This window comes from Micropterus salmoides, unplaced genomic scaffold, assembly GCF_014851395.1.
Source record: "Micropterus salmoides isolate LMB-PRFRI ecotype aquatic unplaced genomic scaffold, ASM1485139v1 Ms_hic_scaffold_6, whole genome shotgun sequence".
NCBI classification, from domain to species: domain Eukaryota; kingdom Metazoa; phylum Chordata; class Actinopteri; order Centrarchiformes; family Centrarchidae; genus Micropterus; species Micropterus salmoides.
In genome coordinates, this window is record NW_024044348.1 from 24,644,803 (window position 1) to 24,668,583 (window position 23,781).

Sequence of the window (23,781 nt, forward strand, 5' to 3'; positions counted from 1 at the left end):
ATCATCAGTAACCTACATTAAAATGACGGTAAACAACATGAAGGATCCTGTTTGTAACTTGATTTAATCAAACTGCTACACAGTTAAGGCAACATATTGTTGGCAATAGAGTTAATATTAAACTGGCAGGATTTAGTAAGCTAAAGGGCCACAGTGATTATCAACATCATTTATATACAACATACAGTGGTATCAACACTGTACAAGTCCCATTGAAAGCTGGGAGATATATAACTGTACAAAAAATGCTTCAGGCCTGGGTGCAATTCACATTAGCCTGTAGTACATAATGATATGATAAATTGGTGAGTTTTTAAATATTTTAAACAAGAAAAAAAACTTCTTTAACTGAATCCAGGCTTGTTTTCTCTCTTCATGGGAATGAATACTTCCAGTTCTTGGAATAGTCTCAGGTTGTAAACATTGTATATAAGTACAAAACCAGAATGTGCAGTGTAACTCGTATCATAACCCGTGATACAAACACAACACATGTCTAAATGTTGATTAAAAAACAAGGAACAACAATGGTTTAGAGTATCAAAGTATCCCTCTCAGGAATGGAGCAGCAGTAAAATGTGGTTCCTCTGTAATTGTCATTGTGTGAACAGATAACAACTAACTTGAAGTGAAAACTCAAACAAGGTCCAAGGTCTGAAATTAAGCTGTATCACAGGCGATGTAGGATTGGCAAAGTGTTCAAACATACATTGTGGCTGTGCTGTAAGAAGTGTTTAACACTCAAGTCTGTTCTTAACAACCACTAACTATGATGTAAGCTAGCCATCAGTGGTTCAACAACCAGTTAGAAAGACTGACACTGCTTTAAATCGGTTCCTGGAGATGCCAGCGCTGTTTCTCTTCTTGGTCCTTGACGCAGCATCCACTGCATTAGTTTCTCCAGCAAACAGTGACATGTGCCTTTTACCTAGGCTGCTTGCTTGGCTCGTATAGGCTAGTGTTGCCACTAAATATTTTATTTTAAATTCGACAGAAATACTGTCTGTAGAAATAAAGGGCTCCTTTTGGCAACATGAGAAAGTAATATTAATTGCATTTACACAAGCACAAATGGCACCAACAAAAAACAGGCTTTCAGTTCCTTTAAAAGTCACGGCCCCATGAGGAACTACTCCAGTGTCTGCAGAGCAAAATCAGCATGGAGTAGTGAATGTTCCTGGAATTAATTTCACACCGCAAATCTGACCAGCAGGCCTTTTTCATTCTGCCGTGATTCCTCCCTCTGAACAGATGATGGCAGGTACAAAAAAGAAACCACTTATTTTATGGTATAGTTCTGATCTCCTCACAGAAAACTAAACGGAAATATATCCAATTTATATTTACGGTTAGTGTCCAGTAAAGTTGATTCAACCTGTCAAGTTGACTTTGCTGTTTTGTGCCTGTGTAAATGCAGCCTTAAACTTTGTGTTCATTTCACTCCACCTCTGCTTTGAAATTGAAAACAGCACAGTAACAAGACCACCATACTGTATGTGTACATGACATAATCTCATCTGTTTCCCTATACACTTACTGTATACAGTTTGAGGCTTGACACATAGAACTAGAGGGTTGCTTTAGAAAAAGACATCTTTGAACTGCAGCAGTGCTCATTACAGTGCTGTTTCACTTTCAGTTCATAGTCAAGTTGTTCCTTCTTTCTTAACTGAACTCTCTCCTCCTCCTAAACGTTATAGGACATTTGACCAAAACCTGACCTGCTGATCGGTGTCAGTGTGTGCAAATATCACCTTGATACAGTCGTACATGTAGTGCCTTTTAGTCAGTTTGGTGCTTTCTAAATCTGGCCAGTACACACAACTGTATTGACCCAAAGGGAACTACAGAAAAGAAAGACTCTCTGTCTGATTACAAGAGAATATGTTTGAATGTTTCATACTGCAGAGCATCTGCAAAAGAACTAGTGACCTCAAACAAAGACGCATCACAATGACACCCCTCATTTTGTCTGTGAGGGACTTAAAAACTGAATTAAGACAAATCAAATGTACTAAATGGTCATGCACACGGGCCATTTCTAGCAGCAAACACTTCGAGATATGTCAGGAGACGGATCTTATCTCCTACAGGACTGAAGGGTGTGGGAATTTCGGGTCTGATCTGTGATAGTTTGAAGCAGTCACAACAGCAGTGTGGCGATCCTTCAAGCCGGATTGGAGGAGCATCGTTGGAGGAGGAGGGCATGGCAGGTGTCACAGACTCTGACTGGTTTTGGCGATGCGGGCAGAGGGAGCTCATTGTCAGAGCAGCTGTTACAGAAAATCTCCCCACAGTTCCTACAGTGGTGCTGGAGAGGGAGACAGAGAGAGTTAGAACCAAAACAACTAAATATTGTTGTGTAGCGTTGGGGTTACAGGTGCACATTAGCTACTGTACCAATCCATTTCAGGACTGACCTTTCGCCTTGAGATGGAGAACTCCTTCTCACACAGTTTGCAGTGGCTGGCATCCTTGTCCTTCAACCAAACCTGACCCCCCTGCAACAACACGGGCTTTAACTTCACATCACAACACAACATTCCTAATCCACAACTAGCCTTGCTGATGACTAGCTTTTTTTTTTCTCTGAAGCTATTTTACTAATATCTTACCTAACTAAACATCTCAGTGATCGAGAGGGTTTAGATGCTATTTTTATCTCTGTTACTCACTGATACTTTACCTGAAGAGCTTTGTTGGCTTCTTTGATGTCCTCAATCTTCATTTTGGATCTGATGACAAAAAGAATAAGACTAGGTTAATGGACTCCATAAAATCAACCACCAGAGGTTATACATTTATTTTGTCATCTTCACTTTTGAAAAAAAAAACCTTTTAGGAGGGTTTCAGAAGCTTGTCTGACTTTCTGTAGAACTGTGAACTCTACTTGTTGGTAAGAATGTAAATTAAGTGATTTTTGTAAATGAGCTACAACATGCAAAAACACTTATAACGCATAATCCTCCATGCTCTTTTTTAAAACATATTCGTTACCTGAAATCCATATGATGATGAAAACAACAGTACTCTTATTATAAACATGTTTTTTAAAGGGTACACACACAAAGAACCCAACATCATAAAAATGCACATTAGACATTACATTTGGGTTTAGAGCCTATTCTTAGTCTTCATAACCTGCCTGTAAAAACAGCTTGATTATGGTGCAGACATTTTTAATTAAAGCATACATACTCGCTTAGTTTAGAGCCTAGTTCCTCGAGAGCTTTTTCTTGATCCTCACAGATGGTCTTTAGCTGAATGTTTTCATCCTGGAGACGATGGAACTCCTGTCAAAATAATAAAATCACAAACGCTCACAACAGAGGACACGCATCAGATCAAATAAGATCGTATTCTGCAAATGCTGGGTCACACGCACAAAGCTGTATGTACATGTAATAAAACACATTGTACAATATCATACAGTCTTTTTTTAACCTTTTTTAGCCCATTGATCTGCAGCGCCTCTGTGCTGAGCTGAGCCACGGTGTCCCTCTCTCTGTCTAGATCATTCTGTAACGTCTGCCTCCACTCCCTCTCTATCTTCAGGTCCGTCTCCAGCTGCTGGCTACAGACATGTACGTACAACACCAATAACAAGAATAACCATGACCGACAAGAGAAAGGAATATACTGAGTAACAGATTATATTAGAACATTTTAAATTTCTGTCTTGCTTTTTCAATTGATAGTCAACAAAAAATGTGCACTGGAAGTCTGATGTCTCCTGAGCAATTAGGTAAACAAACTTTTGCTGAGGCAGATGTGCAATGCTTTAATCTTTTTTATTATGATTTAGTGGTCCTAGATTCATTAGGGCTGTGACTGTTTCTGTTCAAGGGAGAGAAGTATGAACACCAACAGCTAGCTTACCATACTACACAGCTAAAGGTGTAAATCCTATGTTGTGTGTCTCTCTCTGAGCTCCACAGCTTTTCTAGATTAAGTATTTGTATGTGCATGAGTCTACCAGTCATTCTGTCTTTGGAAGGATTTTGCTTACAGTTGCCTTTCTCTGTGTTCGATCTGCCGCTGCAGACTGTCGGCCTTGTTGGCAAAGTCCAACTTGAAGCGTCTGGTTCCCTCCTCGGCCGAGGTGCGGTGCCTCTCTGCCTCCTGTAATCTGTACCATTATAACCAGGGACAAACTCAGGACCATGGAGAGAAAAAACTGGGGAGGAGGATGGAGGGAAGGGGAGAAAAGAACAGAGGAAAACAGGAGGGAGGATGCCGGATAAGGACAAGGGAGGTTGTTGACTGAGGTTTCTGAGGATGGAAGGCTGAAGATAAATGAAGAAGGTTGGGGTGACGGAAGGCGTTGTAATTTGCACTGTTACAACACCAGAGGGTAAAACTGAAAAGAGTGCAGTGAGAGTTGAATTAAGGGGTTCAAAACAGAACAGTAAGGAGTACAAAGGGGATGAAAACAAAGATACGATGTGATGAAACGAGTGAAAACTGCCTCAAAGTAACTGAATGGGGGGAAAAAAGAACAGAGGATAGCTAACTGAAGGCAGCATTTTAGCGGTCAGTCACAGTGTGCTGGAGAGCAGCATTACCACACAGTCTTTTCCATATTCACATCATTTTGAAAAAAAATGCCAATTTCATTGTTTTTTTAGCCAATATTTTACATGGAGGAAACTTTCATGGCATTTTTTCACAATATGAGGATTTTGATAAAGCTTTAGATCTTGTTGATCTCAGATATAATGAAGAGGATAAACCCACAACACCCTGACATACAGCCACTGCGGATTTAGAGTTTTATTACTCCTTAAAATCACATAATAAATGTTCCTGTGTCCACCTGTTAACAGCACTGTACGTGCCCAAAAACTCAAACCACACCCAACAATTTCAAAACATCTAACTTTATTGATCATGGCATTAAAAGACAGTAGTTGTGAGTTTTCAACAGCTGTACTGAGTGATTATTCTTCTACAAACTGAGAGGAGTTACAGTACTATGACCATGGAGTTAGAACAGGTAGAATGATAACTTCCTTCACACAAGTCAATAAATATGCCAAGACGAGACACAACAACACATTCATGTTCCCTTGTTCTTTACACTTTCCTCAGTTCTGTCTATTCTGCAGAAACAAAGCGCATGGATTGAGCTAAAGCTCCTGAGCTGTTCACATCTGCAAAAACTTGACTTCCATTTAGGCGAATCTGCAGGAGGATGAAGAGCAAGAAGGAGACTGAAATCACTCCCTTTTTACTTTTGCGTGCACTATATTTACCCTCCGCCATTTTATTAGAGTTCCCTGAATTCTGAGTGAGAAATGTATCCTCTATACAGAGTTCCTAAACAAGTCCATACTTTTCCAGACTTCTCTCTACATTTTTAGACCATATTTGACATCTGAGTACAAAGCGCTAGATGTTTATTCTGTAAATAAATGGTTTTAAACATTCTGTTACATTCTGACTATGTATGCTATTGTGTTGTGCCAAATAATTGCCAGAAGATTGTAGCAAGGTACTGTAGCTTATACAAATCAATTAACACCAAACCAGCTGGACGGTCACGGTCAAACATCTCTGCCCAAACAGGAAGTAAACTAACTGGTGCTACCTATACTTGTATTATTTTCCCTTAACATATTGAATAAATATTATTATATTTTGTTTCTCCCATATTTTTTTAATCTCTTTATAAATGACCACTGAAAATTTATTGAAAAAAATTAAATCATTTAATTTTCACGGAGCCTGTGCAACCTTTTTTATTCCCTGTTTACATGGAAACAACAAACGCAGCCATAAATGTATGGTTTCCTTACACAGAAACTATTATCCATTTACTTTTGATGACCACATCACTGTATAACTCAATGTTCAGACAAGCTTAATATGTGGTTATTTGTGATGCTATGTGTATATGTAATTCAAAGATACTGCCACATTTTCTTTCAAAGTAATTTGGTCACGGATGTCTGAATTTGGTAGTTATACAGCATTTGGGGCAGAGCTGACGACATTAAGCTTGCTGTAGCCCGCACTTTCCTCACACAGTGGTGAACATTTTGGCTGCGCTGGCTGCCTGCTCAAACGTCAGATCAATTTTTTTATTTTTAGAACATCTGAATTTTATATTTTAGAAAACAGAACAGGGGCAACACTCTCAATTTTTTTCCATACTTATCCCGACCTGAAATTTACAAATATCAAATACATACTTTTCCCATACTGTGATAGAACCCAGTCTACACAGCGCCCTCATAAACTCCAACAAACAAAAACAGTAGAGTCCATGTACAATGCTAACAATCTCACAATGCGATCCGTAACATTTTATCTCACCATGGTTCATAATTGTCTGCACTGCTCACTATAGAATAAACTACTGAGTGTGTACTATCAATATAGTAGTGAGAGTGAACAAGGGACTGATTTTAGACACAGCGAGGGTTATCACAGCCAGTCAGAAGCAGGTCAGGAGGCGCAACACATGCAGAGCAAATTGGCAAGAAATTAAAAGCAGGAGGCTGTCGGACTAAACATCTGCAGCGAACACTGCTGGCTGCCTGTGAGGAAACGCTGGCAGCTGTAGAAACAAGTTTGTCTATGTTATATGATAATTTCCCTGATCCTACTTGTGCTCTACACCTAAACTGTGTCGATAGCAATAAGGTAAAAAGACAGCCAAGCACAGAATCACAAGTTACTCTCTGCGGAGACACATTTTTTGGGAGGAGTGTGTTTAGCTATTTAGATATAGATTACATATATTAACAGAAAGGAGAACTTCAGTAAAGTAAAATGTGTAAAACAAATCTGTCATATAAAATGACCGTTTTTGGTTAAAATTGAAAAAATAACTGGAATATTCTTCTGTAAACAAGAGGCATCAATTTGTTGTTTTCCATAATTTTGGCAACTACTCATCCCACTTCTATTGTGCATTTTGGTAGACATATAATGACATTTTACAGTTTAAACTGGAGCACAATATCTTAAATTCTTTTCCATTATTAATGGCACAGTGAATCACTAATCAAATATATATATGTCAACACAAAACAAAACAGCACAAAAAGTACAAAAAAAATCTTAATAACGATGGAAAGAGTTTTGCTTTTTAAAAAGGGAAACTGAATGTTTAGCCCTTCCTCCCCACCCCAATAATGCACATACAGTCCTTAATTACTACACTGACTCAACTGTGTTAACTAGTGGCTCTGGGTGTTGCCAGATAAAACAGTTGTGATTTGAGCGGGGAAGCCCACTATAATCATTCTAACTTAATCTGTAGTCACATCTTAGAACCCAAACATCAAATATCTTCCTGTCAGTGTCACTGCATATAAACTGACTACTGGAGACATGAAGAATGCGTGGCGTGTGCGTGTGTGTGTGTGTGTGTGTGAGCGAGCACGACTGTGAGTGAACAGACAAAGTAGTGTATGATTAATGCAAAAGGTTTCTTTAGTATATATTAAAGTATAACTGATGTAATATTCAGACAGTTCTCTGACCAGCAAAACCAGGACATTCAAAGTAAACGAATCTTCGTTTAGCACAAACCCAGCAAAGTCTGAGGAGGATTTAACTAAACATCATGAAACATGTTGCAGTGGTCTGTATGAATCCCAACACTCTGCTAGTGATGATCATGTTCCAGTGACTAAAGCACAAAACCACGAGGTCTAGTCTCACCCGATTCTCTGGCTGCTCTCAGGCCTAAAACCCTCTGAATATTGTGTGCAAAAAACAGGAATGTTCCTTTAAGTTAAGTCCATTTATTCATTCGGTCATAAGCAATCGTGTGTCTGCATGTGCAAGCATATGTGCGTGTTTGTCCTCAGAAGGAGATGTCCTTGACTAGCTTGTATTGGTGCTCTGTGTCTGTGCTGGCACACTTAACAAATGACATAGCAAGCGTTCTGGTCTGACTTAGCAGATCCTTATCACTGCACAGAGGAGCAGGGATAAAATCAGGGGGCGGGGGATCGACATGTGGAGGTTTCAAGGGAGCAAAATGGATAGATGGATGGATGATTGGATGGATGGTATAAAAGAGACGAACAGAAGGGAGGAAAGAAAGAAAGGAAGGAAGGAAGAAAGGATGTCAATACATCAGTATTCTAAGTGGCCCCAGTTACACTGAACACTTTAAGTGACTTTTAACATCACAAGCACAGCAGTACGAATAAATAAAAGGCATTAAAGAAATCTGATTTCAGGCTGCCAGGTTCCCACTGTCATCAGATTTCTTCAGTCTGGATATATTCCCCTCCACAGTAAGCATATGAGTAATGAGAAAAGGTGCAGAGGAGATGCAGGGAAAGGCAATGTGCACAGACAGATGAATACAGCTAGAGCAGACAAAAACTGGAATTTTCAGGCTAAGTGTGCACAGAACTATACTATCAACACAAGAAATTTAAGCCTGGAAAGCACAAACAGCACTTATCACTATTTCAATCTCTCTAAAGTAGACAACCTGTTAAATTCTCTAATTAGCTAGTAAATATTTAAATTTTAACAGTATCTCTGATCCGAACATGTTTAACTTCTTCATTAGACGTTCAAAACTCCAGCTGAAAATAACAAGTGTAACCGGGGTCTGCGTCCAACCAGGCTACATACACCTTTAGAGCAGCAAAACAACCAATCGCAAATACGATGGAACAGATTTAAACCAATGGGAGAGGGGAAGGGAGGGATGTTGACTGGTAAACGATGGGGTGAGGAGGGGTAAGGCATCAATGACCAGCAGGTCTCATAATGTCCGATGCACATATGGAGCATTATAGGCAGATTGTGCTGCAGTATTGATCAGGAGGACTTAGCATGCATGAAAATATCAGCAGTGTCATTTATTAGACATGATATATTAAGGATTGCAGGGTTTCCCCAAGGAAATTGTTTAGAAAATCCTGACATCTGGTCTTGTAATCAATGTAATCAATTTAGTTAGTAGGTGATGGCCTAAACAACAGCATTCCATGTACAATAGGGCATCAGCTCTTTTGTCCTTAAGGTTAATATTTTATTTCATAGACATATTAAATTTAATGACAACATGATGTAAGTGGAGGTGGTCTATATTTCAGGCTTTCTGACACGCTGCATTGTGCCTGTGACTTCAAACATATTTTTGATGGATTTAGTATAATTTATAAAATTTACCCTGCAAGTCAAACGCAAACCCATATTGGATCTATCAAGTAAAAGCTTTGTATCTCACATTTTGGCAATATTGGCACCAAGAAGAAGCCTTTTAGATAATGCAAAATCACAACTAAAACATGATATATTTAAGTTTTTCAAAATAACAATGTGCAATTTTGCTCTAACTTTGAACGGTATGTTTATAATGTTAGATTTAACATGAAATCACTTTTTACTGCACCCATTTGCCATTTTGTAAAAAAGGCTGTGGGGTGCCTACACTGAATTTAGACCCCTGCTAACATGAAAAGGAATGAATGCACGTTTATTAAACAAAACCTTAGACATCTTCAGGGAAAATATAAGAGGGAGCTATTTGACATAACAAAGGCCGTGTATTTGATGACTGCGGCTATTGCTTAGACTGCCGTCCTCTAGCTCAGCTCAGCTGATGACAGAGACTTCCCGCGTTGCAGTGTCAGCTGACAACCTTAATCATATCACTACCATATATAAAGTATTATTACTTGATTATTGCCTCCTAACCAATTTCCTAGGGGAAACTTTGAAACAATGATGAGGAAGAAAACTCAAATCATTTTCACCATGTTTTTCCTCAGTTCTCCTCCAGCTTTGCACAAGACCACCCAGAACTCTAGGCACTTTTAACTAAATATTAAAATGAACATAAAATATCCATTTTTATAGATCATCTGGTCTAAAAAACATGATGTTTGGTACCTCGGGGCAGAGAACATCATTTTTGTTCAATGTTACAGTCAAAGCTGGAGTCTCAGGTACTTTAAACTCATATTGCCACAGTGGGATTATGTATGTTTTGGTAAATCAAATTTTAACAGAACAGCAGAGAACCTGGTTTAGATTGAAGGAAGGCCTGAGGAGACACATGGGAAAAAGTGATTTGCCAGTTTTGGTTAGTGCCTTTGTGCTGTGCCTTTGCAGGCAGTGTATCTCACCTTTGCTCCAGCTGCTTCATGGTGGCAGTGATCTGATTGGTCTTCTCCTCCAGACGACTGATCACATTGTTCTTCTTCTTCATCTCGTCATCGGACGACTAACAAATGAGAATTACCGGCTGTCAGAAGTAGTAGTAATAATTACTGTAGTGTATGGGATAAGAGAACAGGTGCAACCAGGTAAAGATGCGTGTGCTTGTACCTGCATCTTCTGGTACATTTCTACATTGATGGCTTTGACTTCATCCAGTTGGTGTCTCAGTCCAATCAGTGTGTCCTGTTGAAAGTGGTGGAAAGTAACTTAAGTACAATTTTGGTGTACTTTACTTGAGTATTTCTACACTGTGGTATTTGTACATTTACTTCAGTAAAGGTACTCCTTCCACCTCTTTCTTCCGATAAAAAACACAGATCCTGTATTGCCAGTCCTTTTCACACTGTTTCTTGTTTCACTGTAATTTAGTATGCTCTTCTTTCATTATTTTTTCATTATTCAATCATTATTAATTCACTCATTTAACAGCTTTATTTTGCGTGTGCTATTCATCATTTATTCACTGGGGGTCTTTTAACTCAGGACTAAATACAGACTGATAATTACTGGCCAGTTTTGGAGCTAAGTCGTATTTATGTAAATATATATGACATTTCAAGCTAAGAGCTACCTGTCAGCAAGCTGAAATATATCCGGGACAAACTGTATGTCGCAATGCACAATAGAAATATTCCATGTCACACACCCTGTAGTCCTGTGCAATAATGATGCTGACGTTACTCTCCAGTCTGACAGCTGATTCGCCAGATGTTGTCGGTAATGATCCCAGCAGCCTCCTTACAAAGCTGTGATGATGCTGCTGCCATGGTAGCTGTTGTTATCTCACGGCTTGGCTAAAATGTCAGCTGGTGGTGTTTATGTGGCAGAGTTCACATGTTGGTGGTGAGAGGCCTGACCGGCACAGGAGCTGGCAAGGGTATTACTGCTCCGTGTGAGCAAGTACGGGCTGGTGCTATATTTTTAGTTTTTTGCCCCCCAAAGGCCTTGTTATCATGTGCTGCCTCACTGGGAAGATGCTACGTCTTAAGAGCAACCGCATCATTTTTTAGGATCTTCATTTTTATTTTTGCATTGATTAAGCCTCTTTGAACATTGTTGATCTTCATGGCTTGTAATCTTTTGCAAACAAATCAGGAGTCAAAATGAAAAACACTGTAAATGTATGCTGACCTGTTTCTCATGAATGTCTTTCTCCAGAAGTTTCATGGCCAGCTCCATTTCCTGTTTCATCGACACCTGGACTACCAACTCATTCTCCACGTCCTAAAAATACACGTATACGTACATGGATATAATCTGTTATTACACTGTCACCTTGTATATTTTACACACATTTAATACACAGACATGGAGTCACAGTCTGACCTGTCTGAGCTGACACTCCTCCTTCAGTTGCCTTCGAGCTTCATTGTACATCTCATCCAAACCCTGACGCGATTGTTTGTATGTATCTCTCTCCACGGACACATCGCCTTGGGTTACCTGGATAAATCACATCAACAGGAAGAACGTGTCAGCCACATCAAGGATAATTTTTATCCATTTGTAGTAAGGATTGTTAAGAACTGTTGGAATATTAAGGGCCAGATCTACAGTTGTGGTTCCAGTTTGTGACCATGTATATCATGTATACCTCTAATTGTTGTTGTGTCTTCAGCAGAATAAGGCTGTTATCACTCCTCAGCTGCTGGTTTTCTTCCTGCAGTTTGATGATGTTGTTCTTGGCTATGGCTAACTGCACACACAAACACAGAATAATTCAGTTCATCGCTAAGAACAGTTTGACATTAATGATAACACCGGCGCTGTGATTTTATCTAAACATATTTGGCTACATCATCTTGTCAGATTCTATGAGTACTTGCTTCTCCACAAAAAAGACAAAGCAGGTTGGATCTGATTTAAATTATTATCCTTTAGTGACTTGTTCAACTCTGAGGTTTAAGTGCTGACTTTCACATTTAGCTTAAATCTAAAATGCAAATCTTTTGAGTGTGGGTCTCACCTCCTCTAGGAGTTTAGAGTTGGTCATCTGTAGACAGTGCACTCTGCCCTGAAGACCATTAACTGTGGAGCTAGACATACAATCACAAACAAACGCAGACATTATAATCAACTTCTGTTCATTATGGGTCTCACTGAATTTAGTGTGTCAACATTTTTTTCAGAATATGAGAATGTAATATTAGTTGTAGTGCACAATCCACAGCAGAGGTGTAAAAATGTGTAACATGACAGACTGACATACTTTTAATAGCACCAATACGGTAGTGCCGTAGATAGCTTTGCTTATGTTTAGAGGTTTGTTTGTAGCTCTTATCACAGCTGCAAAAGCTAAGAAAATATTCACTAAACCTATATTTCAATTTAAGGCAGCAGATCAATTCAGGTTCTTTTAAACAGTGAAAAAGAAGAATTGAAAGAGGAAATGTGACTGACAGTCTGCGCTTTAATGAAACTGTCACTAGGGACAGATGATACACAGCTGCACTTCTGAAACAACTAGACTGTTTCAAACATCAACTGACTGAACACATCTGCCCTTGACTCAAAGCAGCATAACACTACTCAGACATCAGACCAAACATCAGAACCAAAACATGTAAAGCAAAATGTGAGGCAGAAATAAAGTAGAAGGACTGCCTGTTCAATCTGGCTAATCAGCCAGTTTGTTTAGGTAGAAAATACACAGCATACACACAAATGTCTTACTTGAGTTGTCTGTTCAGTTCCTCTACATAGTTCTTCTGATCCAAGATGGATGCTATCTGGCTATTCCTGTTGCATTGGAAACAGACATGAACCAGAGTATCACATTTAGGGGGGCTTAAAGAGACCTGGTGTATTAAATAAAGTGGAGAGACAACAGAACACCATACCGCTCTTCACTTCTGTAATCATCAATGTCATTCTTCAAGTACATGGAGAAGTCGATCACCCCAACCTCGATTGAAAAAATAAAATAAATAAGCTCAGCTAATATCGCCCAAGAGGAAGCATATTCTGAAAAGCAATGCTTGCACAACCATTAATTTGATGAAATGAGTCACACCTTAAGTAGGAACCCACCAGAACATTCACGAGAATTAGGGATGTGTACAATTATGTGGTTACACAAATGAATACTTACACAAAATAATCAAAATGCTTAATGTAAAGGTGATAGTATACAATGAACATCCAATGGTAAGTGTGTCTGCATAACTAATAGCACTAATGTGTCTGTTAACCACACACATGCATAGAAACTACCGTAGTCCACCATGGTTACAGTCTAAAGATACCTTTACAGGGTAACTTTGGTATTTTTCAACCTTTCAACCTATATTCCCTATGTGAATAATTGGGACAACATCTTTTGAAATTGGTTCAGTATTGAGCGAGCGTGGTGCCGTCTGCAGCAGCGAAACAACATAATCCTTGCGGGCGATTGCGCCTCCTTATGTCAGTCAAGTCACACACTAACACAAACAACTAAAAGCAACAAAGTCACACAATAACACAAAGAAACTAACTGACCGAGACAGCAGTAGACAAGCAACTCCCGTGTTCTGCGAGGTAAAGTGTGGTGGTTTTAATGTTTAACGTTGGTGCTTTTTGTTAAACAAAAAGGATCTTACTCTTTAAAGAAAGGTCCATCTCTGTAGTGATCCTTTCCAAAATGTTGTCAGACAACTGTAATAACAATTTGGGCCACTCAATACTAGACCAATTTCAGAAAATGTCATCCCATTTAGTCACAAAATCATAGAAAAATAAGGTCCAAGTGGAAAATCCCGAAGTTAAAGAGTCAATGCATCATAAAAAGTAGCAGAGCTGAAACATAAGTGATTAATCAATTAGTCGATAGACAACAATTGGCAACTATTTTGATAAAGACCTTAGATAAAGAAGAATGTCACCTTTGGCTCTGGAAAGTTGTGCTGGGTATCTTTTCCACAACTTTTTGGCATTTTATAGTATAACATTTATTCAAAAAAAAGTGTGGGTTTTAATCTGCATCGATGGCTCACCTTGTGATCAGAGAATGACCGGATCTAAACAAACACAAGTCCACATTGCTTCACGTTACAAGGCTCAGTCAGGTGTGTGAACACGATCTGTATGATAGGGTGCTTGCATTGGTTTGCACTCAGGATAAAGTCTCCACCCATGCAGTGGAAACATGACACAACAACATCTGCTCTCCACCTGCCTGATGCCAAGATAAAGTGACGAAACAGACAATTCTGGTTTGCAAGTCTGCTTCCCCAAACTTGAGTCACTGAAGAAAAACTGGTTCATGTCAATGAATGTAGGCACAGGAAGTGGACATATTTTCTGCTTAGCATGGTGCAAGTAGGAATGTAGATCCAATCATAGAGAGAACAGAACGGAGAGAATATCGCAAACCAGCTGTGCATCAGCTGTAATGCAACCACATTAACAGATTTGTTTTAGACACCATACCCACATTAACACTACGCATTTGTTTGTTTAGTCTAGTGGTTACCTGAGAGTCCAGGTCCTCGCCTTTGACACACAGGTTAGCATCAATGACGTTCAGGCCCACCAGCAGGCCCACTATCACTGCTCCCTCCTCCTCCAGCATCAGCGCTGAATTCTCATAGAAATCACTGTGTGTTGTGGAAAATACAACATATTTTCAAACACTGAAGGGAGCTCCAGTAAAAGCAAAACTGGGAGTGGCTTTACTTTCATGCTTTAGCTCTGTAGTGTAGTTACTACAAGCTTTACTTTATGATATGAAATAATTATCTGGGTATTTGAGGTACTTACTATTAACTGCTGGATATGAGCACAGAATTATCTCAGAATACTTTATTATAATAAATGAATAAAATTATTGTTGTTATCTGAAATTTGTAAAACATGACTAACTTCATGGAATTAGTTGACAATAAGAAACATCTAGAATATCACTATCCTTAACCTTTAAGACCCTCATTTGTCAGTCAAGAATTGTTACGATTTCATTTTCATACCTAAAGGTATACTAAGTATATATACTAAGGTATATTTTTCTAAACAAGTCAAATGTACCTGTTGGTACACATCTACTTTGTGTGTGTCGCCATGTGTACATAAGTGGTTGTACCTGAGCAGGTCTTTTCTGCTGATGAGGAGTCGCAGGTAATCGGCCAGCCGCTTTTGCATGAGAGCCAGACGCAACCAAGCTCTAGCCCTGCCTAATGGAGTCCTGGAAAACACACACACAAAACACACACAGGTGATTAGATTAGATTTATAAGAGGTTTTGAGGGTATAAGGCTGGTGGTGCTGGGACATCTTTGTATCGGTCTTTGGCTTTGTTTAATGTTTAGATCTACTTCTCATTTGTGTTACTGAGTGTTTATTGTTGTAGACAGTTACACGGGCTAATCTAATTAACTGTTCCTTCTTTTCAAGACTGAATCCTCTGTGTCATCTCAGCAACTAAAACTGTGTTATCAAGCCCACAATCTAACTAAAACTATCTTAACTCTTGGGTTGTGTTGCTCTGCTACATGTCTGTTGGTCTGACTCAGCACCACCAAAGGAAACGGACTCTGTTCTCCATCTAACAACACATCTGTTCCCCATTTTGCTGCATCAGTCAAGACCTGAATATTACTCACTTGATTCTCTGTCTGGAAGCTCTACTGCATAGTGACTGATAACTGAATAACTAAGTAAAGCATGACATGCAAATCATGGTCATGAATGAGAGTGAGCTGGAGCCTGCTTACTATAACGACTGGAGGAAACTACCTCAATATTAATGTAGGCTGTTGAAGTTGGTATTTTACTTCCCACATTAGGCACTTTCAACACTCACATCTGTTATTTTAAGTCAGAATCATAGCTGTAGTCTTAACACTAAGTCTTATTAACGCTAATTGATTGTCAGATCTTTGGAAAACGTGCCTATACTGGCACTAACAGTTACACAGAGAAGAATAATAATAAGGAAGAATAGATACAGTGACATGGGGAGAAGTGACGCAGCAGCAAGAGGACAGGTGAAATCACAGTAAGGTATTTCCCTGCTCTGGCTCAGGCCACAGGCTCATGTTACAGGTGCATGTGAGTGTGTGGTTGTGTTGTGGCTCATGTTCCTCCAGCATGATGTTATGTTAGATTGTGTGTGAACACATGTATGTGTGTGTGTGTGTGTGTGTGTGTGTGTGTGTGTGTGTGTGTGTGTGTGCATAAAGGTAGTCCTTACTTAAGTCCAGGCAGGTCTCGCACAGAGGCTGAGATCTCTGCTGCTTCAGGACACAGTTTCTCCACCAGCTCCAGAGGACCCCACAGGGACTTGTTAAAGCCCAGAAAGGACTTTTTCACTGGAGTGAGAAAGAGGATGAGAGTCAGTCAGACACACACTGCTGTATGAAAATCTAGGAATGACATATTTAATGAGGGAGGCAAACATTTAAAACAGTCTCTCCTTCTTACCTCTGAGGCCATGTTTGAGGCAGTGCTCCATGACAACAAAGAACTGCTGGAGAGGTGGGTAGTCCGAGTCCAGTGTTCGTCCAAAGCTCAGAGCCGACTCGATCAGCCCTTTAATACTCAGCTTGGCCATGTTCAGCAGGTTGGCTCGCTCCATGGCCATGGGGTCCCGCAGGGCTGCAGGACAAAAGCAGCACACAAACACTTAACTAAAAATACACTTAAAATAGTCGCAGGGTATGGTCACACAATAATGTCATTTTATCATACAGAAATGTTCTAAAGTAATTAGATTTAGACCCAAATTTATTTGGGTACTTTGATGGTACAATACAACTGCATGGGCTACATAATAAAAACACAATGTTTAGAGAAATTCAATGCATTATTACTTATAGCATGGAAAAATTAAAGGGTAGTCCACTATCTCAGAAGTGCTAAGGATGAATTGATGAATGATAGAATAGCCTAATCATATCCAATCCAGTCATTAAACGTTACAAACACACTCAGTTTTCTGAGTCTCTATCTAAGGCATAATCAACCGAGTCCGCCAGGTCAATGTCTTACAACTTATCATTATCAGGGACATGCTTACTATAGGGACAGTAAAGCTACAGTAAATGTCACGCAAGTGCTTTGAAGGCAGAATCCACCCTAAAAATAGAATGTGTCAGTGAAGGCACAAGAAGAGCAACAGATAGTATGTAAGAAGCACCATTATCCATCAAGAGGAAGAAGGGTCCACCCTAACAGATCAGAATAAATACATAAAACAGTGATAATCAACCTGACAATTTGTCTTATTTTATGCTGTTCAGATAACATAACATAACTGTGTCCTACGTTGGCAGAGTGCCACTGTTGGTGCATCTGCACCTCCCACAGAGGTATGCTTTTAAGTGCTCTATATGTGGAACCTCTGGGTTAATGTGTAGCCAAACACCAGAACATTACAGAACAATGTCAGGTGAAGACATAGAGATGTTGCCAAGCAGTGCAGAAGAGTTTTAATTGCCCCTGCAGAGACTCTGACAAATCAACAGATTTCTTGTGAGCAGCAGCATGACTGGTGGGTGCCCCTGGGCAGGGAGCTCAAGAGTAAAAAACAGTAAGCATGTGTCACCATGTGACTTCTTCAAGGTACATCAAACGCTGGGGATATTGAAAAGCTACAACAACAACATCCTCCTCTGTTACAGTGGAGGATGTACCATCAAAGCATGAGAGCAGCACTGATCTATGAAAAATCAATTGGCAGCAACACAGGTCATATGAAATATGAAAGAGGGACGAATAAATGTACCAGCTGGGTGTGCCAGACTTGTACTTCTACACACACTAGCTTTACTGGCATGACATGCACATGTCTACATTGCCAAAGGAAGTGTGAAATAGAAACGTACATAAACAGAAGAATAGAGCTACATTAACTGGCTGAATGATTTATTGTTCCTGGTTGTCACATTTCCTCATGTCCCTGAAATAACCAGTTACTGGGTGTAATCAGACCTTACACACACACTTCACTCCTTTCATGAACCCCGCGCCCCCTGATGCTGATAATACTCCACCTTGGACGGTCCAGTCCCCGGGCAGAGACGTCCTGTGCTCCGACACTTTGGGCAGGACGTGAATGCTCCCTGAAATGGTCTCGGATGCTTTCCTGGCCAAAGCGAAGATAGGAGCCTGCCATCGCCCGTCTCCTCCACCACCACCTCCTCTCACCGTGCTGCTACTGTTAACGCTAGCTTTCTCCCCAACACCAGATTTCTCCTCCTGCAGCCTCAAAATGCCAAACACCTGCGCTTTCTCCTTGCTGCTGTCCGCTTCAGACAGAGCCAGGTCGTGCTCTGCGGGCGAAGCCATGTTCACGGACCTCTGAAATGATTATAGCCAGTGCTTGTCGGTGCGAAAACACACAAATTCATACGGTTTGCTCACCGTTAACGAGCTAGCCTTGATGTACAATTCACCCGGTGACCATTGTGACAACCGTGGCACAAAAATACCTGCGATACCACCGGCCAAAGCAATGACAGGGCTCGCTCGAGTCAACAACCAACCGTCGTCAACGTCCCCGGACTGTGAAGCGTAGGCGTCGGTCTACATGGTGGACGACGGGGGCGCGGACAGCTGCTCCGTTCATCGCGGCGTTGTAAAGATTTGTTTACACCCTGCAGACCTAACCGATAGTTGGCTACGGTCCCGCTGCACCCTCCGGAGGGGCGGTGTCAAAAGGCTCACAAGACACACAAAAGGCAGCACTACCGTTACGTAATGATTTTAGCGGCTGCTGTGTTGTGGACTTGCCGCCCTCTGCTGCTGGACGTGAGAACTGCACGGCCCCCCTCCAGGTAGAGGACCACAGATGGTACAGGACGTTACTTTGTGTGTGTGTGTGTGTGTGTGTGTGTGTGTGTGTGTGTGTGTGTGTGTGAGTGAGAGAGAGTGAGAGACAGGAGACAGATCCCAGCCTGATATTTACAGATGTGTAACTAAAATATGAGGCCACAGGGGTCAGTAATATTTCTGTAGTGGTGGAATGTAACTAAATAAATTTACACAGATGCTGTACTGAAGGTACTTTACTTGAGTACTTCCATTTTATGGTACTTTATTCTACTTCACAACAATTTATTACACTACATTATTTTGACAGTTACAGTTACCATACTTCAGATTTTACATGTAAACATGATCATCTTATACAAAATGATGATGCATTGTTATAGATTAAACCACCAAACAGTATGTAAAATAGTTAAACTTAGCTGCATGTCAAAGTAAAAATGCTACTTTCAGATTAATCAATAATCAATAATAGTAATACAATAATATCAAAGCTTAACATTCACATGATGACGTGATTTTCCTTTTGGTACATTTTGATAATAATATTAATGTACATTTTCAGTACTGTTCTTTTAGTTGTTACTGAGTATATTTACAATGTGGTATTGCTACTTTCATTTAAGTAAAGGATCTTAATACTTCTTCCACCACTGAATATCTGGTCATTTTGGGGGGGCTTTCATGACATTAAGAGGAGTTTACATTCTATGAGAAAAACCTATTACACATGTTTAATTTTTGTTAGTTTGATACATTTTAGGCAAAATATCATTATATTTAAATATCTTTAAATAATAATAATAATAAAAAGGGTATTTAGAATTTGCAACAACAATAACATACCCAGTGTAGAGACAGCTTTGAAAGGCTTGGGAGATACACAAAATATAATTAAACAGTTATATTAACAAATATAATTTTTTGATTTCTTTAAATACTCAAAAATATTCAGTTTGATTCGGTTTGGTTGGTGGCTTATCCATAATTTCTTAGGTGGGTGGGGTTCTGCTCGGGTAATTTGGACTCATGACCTCAGTATTTCCTGGCCACAGTCCTACTTTGACTGTAGTATGTTGAACCCACAGTGGAAAATTCTTAAACAACAATGTAGAATTCAGTAGAAGCATAACAGTGGAAACAATAAACACCCATACAGCCACCAGTAAAGAGGAGGAAGAAGTAGATGAAGAGAGTAAGGCTGAATAAACATGCTACCTGAAATTTATGGCTGTAACTAATGATTAATCGCTGATTATTTCCTCCATTATTCATTTAATTATTTTAGTATATAAAATATCATACATTTGGAAAAGGCCAAGATGACATCTTCAAATGTTTTGTCTGACCAGTAGTCTAAACCCAAAAAATATTCAGTTAACTTTTATAGAGGACTAAGAAACTATCAATATTCACATTTGTCAAAGCTGGAACCAGTTAATTTGTGACATGTTTTGCTTTGATAATTATAATTATTAATCCACTATCCAAATTATTGTGGAATACAATTAGAGCATCAAGAACTGTGTTTTTCTTAACCAAGCTGTGGCAACACATGAATAATTCATAACTTTTATTGTTTTCATGTATTATGCCAAAACGTGTCAGACTATAAAGGCCACCTCACTGTCTTGATTGATTGGTGATTTGTTTAAATGTGATCGGTTATTGTAAGCGTCATCTTCATTTAATCATTCACTGCCATTAAATTTTTACTATAAAGCACTTTGTGACCCCTCTTGTCTGTGAAAGGTGCTATATAAATAAAGTTTACTTACTTACTTACTATTATTCCTAAGGGAAACACATAGATTACTGTGTATCTTACTGTATATCTTTAAGGGTTAGAGTCAGAGTGGAAATGTGGATATTTCACCTTAATGTATTACAGCAGAAGTGAACTGCAGACAGGAGAGTTGCTTTTTGCTGCTTCTGCATACGTTTACGACTGGTGACTCTGGTGGCTCACTCTTGACTCATGGAAAGGTATTATCTGTAATGAGGTGAGTTTTATGAATCCACTGATTGATCTGGATCTGCTGTTCATAAGTTATTACAAGACCACTGTATGAGGTGTCAGTGGCGTTATCATCATGTAATAGAAATCAGGTCATTCATTCAAATAGCACCTGCCAACTTACCTTGACTGTATGCTAACCGCTCCATACTCTCACTGTGTGTGATCCCCCAGCGGTGGAGACTCTGAGGGGAGTACATGGTGTGGGACTCTCCTTTGCCTTGTTGCAACGAGGATGGTAAATCAAGCAGATCCCTGAGTCCTGAAGTGGCTCGCTGTAGGCTGGTTTCTGTTGAGCTGGAGCCACACAGTCAAGTTTCTTTGGAACCAGATGACCCTTCCCCCTGAACTGCCGTGGACTGTTTTGTCTTTTTCTAATATGGTATTTTCCAGTTTGGTCAGATTAGGTCACAGTCTCAGGGTGTGCTGGGCCTCTGCTGAGCTGAGCAGGACAGCCTGGGACAAAACAGACAGCGGAGACAGACCTAATAAGATCTTAGAAGCAGGAAGATAACAGAAGAGAGCGAAAACAAACGTCATCATCGACACACAGTGAATACAAATGCTTTTGGTATGCATGCTCTTGTTTTCTGTACACCAAACAAGGATAACATCCCTGGCAGGACTCATGCCAGGTACAGGTGGTACACAACCGCTGTACCACCAGGATGCCCAGATATGCACGATGTTGAGATGGATAAGAATCTTGAAAGACAACTAACCATTTACATTTTAAGCCTTGTTCCAGACGTATAATTGATGAATAAAACAAAACAAAATGGCTTCTCAGTCTGATTATCAGGCTACTACATTGCCTCAAAGTTTTATCCCTGTCTACAGTCTCTGTCACAGACAATTACATCTTTGCCTCCCATTCCTCCTCACCGATTCAAACAAACACCACTCACATCTACGCCACAGGATGAGACCTTTAACTGTCATAAATAATAAATGCCAAAAGGTTCTTCCCTCAGATAGTTTACTAAACGCTAACAAATCTTAATTTAGTGTGAAAATAGTACAGTCACCGAAAACTGACATTTTGTTTACCAAATAGAAGGAGCTTTACCTTTTTTCAAGTAGCTTATGAGGAATGAGTCCTGTGGGCCTCCACCTCACCATAATATGGCTGTAAAAGCCTCCAACCACACCAAGGGAAGAATGTTACATCCATTAAAACACACAACAAGAGAAAGTGTTGCAGCAGTAAACTGCATTACAAGCATTACTGATATTTCCTCTCTTGCTCTTATTCTCATCCTCTGTTTGCCACACTCTCTCTCTCTCTGTCTCTCTAATAGCTCAGGGCTGACCAGGGATCATATGACTTGCAGATCTGTACACTCCTTAGCTGCCTGTGTTAATTCTCTGAATGGCTGTTTCTCAGTCCAGTAAGCAGAGCATTCATAATCGGACTGCTGCTGCCTTGATAGTGATTTGCTTTTCTTTTGTTTTTTTTGTTTCTTTCTCTGTTGACCTGACTGTTTACTGCCTCACATGCAATTTCTCTGTATCTGTATGCCTTTACATGATTTTACAACTTGCTTAACTTGATGTCTTGTTTTATTCTGCTACCTGATGCGTAAGCTGGTCTTTCTGCAGGTTCGTTGGCCTGTGCTTTTGTGAGGCTTCTCATATAGTTTATAGGTAACTACCTTAAATACTGTACCACATGTATAAATTTAGAATTTAGTGTAATTTATTTAATAATTTCATCATTATGCAAGAGAAAAAATGAGGAAAAATGCATAACCATGTAAATATCTAGCATTCAGAATCTGATACGCCTTCATAGGAGTTCATTCTGATTTCACATCAGAAGAAGACATGATACTGGCTGTTTGTCTCTCTCCTCCTGCCCTCCATCCACTTTTCCTCCCCACTCTGTCTGCCTCGTCTCTCTGCTCTTCCATAATCTCTAAACCACACCTAAACAAACACACTGTTGAGAACCACTTCCGGGGTGGTGTGTTTGTGCCATATGACCATGTTAATCACTGTAGGAAGGAACACACCCTTCCACACGACCGACAGCTCGATGAACCAATCAATCGTCTTCAGTGGAACCTCTTCCCACCAACAGAGGTGTGATGCTGTTTCATCGTAGTAGCCAGCCTTTCATTCTGCAGCAGTTGTGCTATGCTCACAGATTCTGGTGATTTATTAGTCATTATTATTAGCAGGAAACAACAGTGCTCATACCGTCCTATAATAGAAGAAGAGATGAGGAGTACATTTTACAAACTACCATCAGAACAAATTTACTGTGTATGTGAGGGCAGTAATTATATCAACTCTACGTTTCACACATTTATCCCTTATGAACATGGACAGTATGTTATAATGTGATTATTGCATCTCACCTCAGGCCAGCAGAAGAAAGAGAGTTGATCCTTATTTCTGCAGCTTGTCCACACTCAGTAGTCGGGTCCAGAAAAAGGATAAGTCTATCCTCTGGTCCAGTGTGCAGAGTTCAGGATGGTCTTGATCTACGTCCTGGTAGATTATACAGTCCAAGCTTTAGAGTATCTTCTTTTACATATTCTTTCAAAACACATCTATCTATCTATCTATCTATCTATCTATCTACCTCTCTCTCTCTAATCTAACCTAACCTAACCTAGGTGCTGTGAGGCTGTTCTAAGCCGGCACACGCTCTGGAGACATCACTGACAGAAACCACAGCCATCACCCCACACAGCGCCCAATGACAAGAGAGCAGGAAGCCTGGGAGTGGGGGAGGGGTTTGGGGTAACACAGAGAGGAGAGGGAGAAAGGAAAGGGAAGTGAGAGTAGGGAGGAGGCTCGTAGGG

At 39.9% G+C, this 23,781-nt stretch overlaps 1 protein-coding gene across 3 annotated transcripts; it reads right to left on the bottom strand.

Annotated features, from left to right (window-relative positions):
- Positions 1–45: 45 nt before the first annotated feature.
- Positions 46–23,613, bottom strand: rufy2 (RUN and FYVE domain containing 2). 3 transcript variants are annotated; one of them, XM_038701298.1, is made up of 20 exons: positions 23,332–23,613; positions 21,093–21,424; positions 16,603–16,776; positions 16,373–16,490; positions 15,263–15,364; positions 14,657–14,780; positions 13,044–13,108; positions 12,877–12,942; positions 12,170–12,239; positions 11,798–11,899; positions 11,530–11,646; positions 11,335–11,427; positions 10,312–10,386; positions 10,110–10,207; positions 4,010–4,129; positions 3,445–3,574; positions 3,199–3,293; positions 2,687–2,735; positions 2,421–2,501; positions 46–2,311 (listed from the first exon to the last, which is right to left on the bottom strand). In XM_038701298.1, the coding sequence occupies exons 2-20, from the start codon at positions 21,166–21,168 to the stop codon at positions 2,168–2,170; spliced, it is 1,899 nt and encodes a 632-aa protein (XP_038557226.1). In that variant the 5' UTR covers positions 21,169–21,424; positions 23,332–23,613; the 3' UTR covers positions 46–2,167. The 3 variants fall into 3 exon arrangements, with proteins under 3 accessions (XP_038557226.1, XP_038557225.1, XP_038557227.1); XM_038701297.1 differs by lacking the exons at positions 21,093–21,424; positions 23,332–23,613 and adding an exon at positions 18,174–18,948; XM_038701299.1 differs by lacking the exons at positions 46–2,311; positions 2,421–2,501; positions 2,687–2,735; ... (3 more) ...; positions 21,093–21,424; positions 23,332–23,613 and adding exons at positions 4,865–7,928; positions 18,174–18,951.
- Between the last annotated feature and the right edge of the window lie 168 nt (positions 23,614–23,781).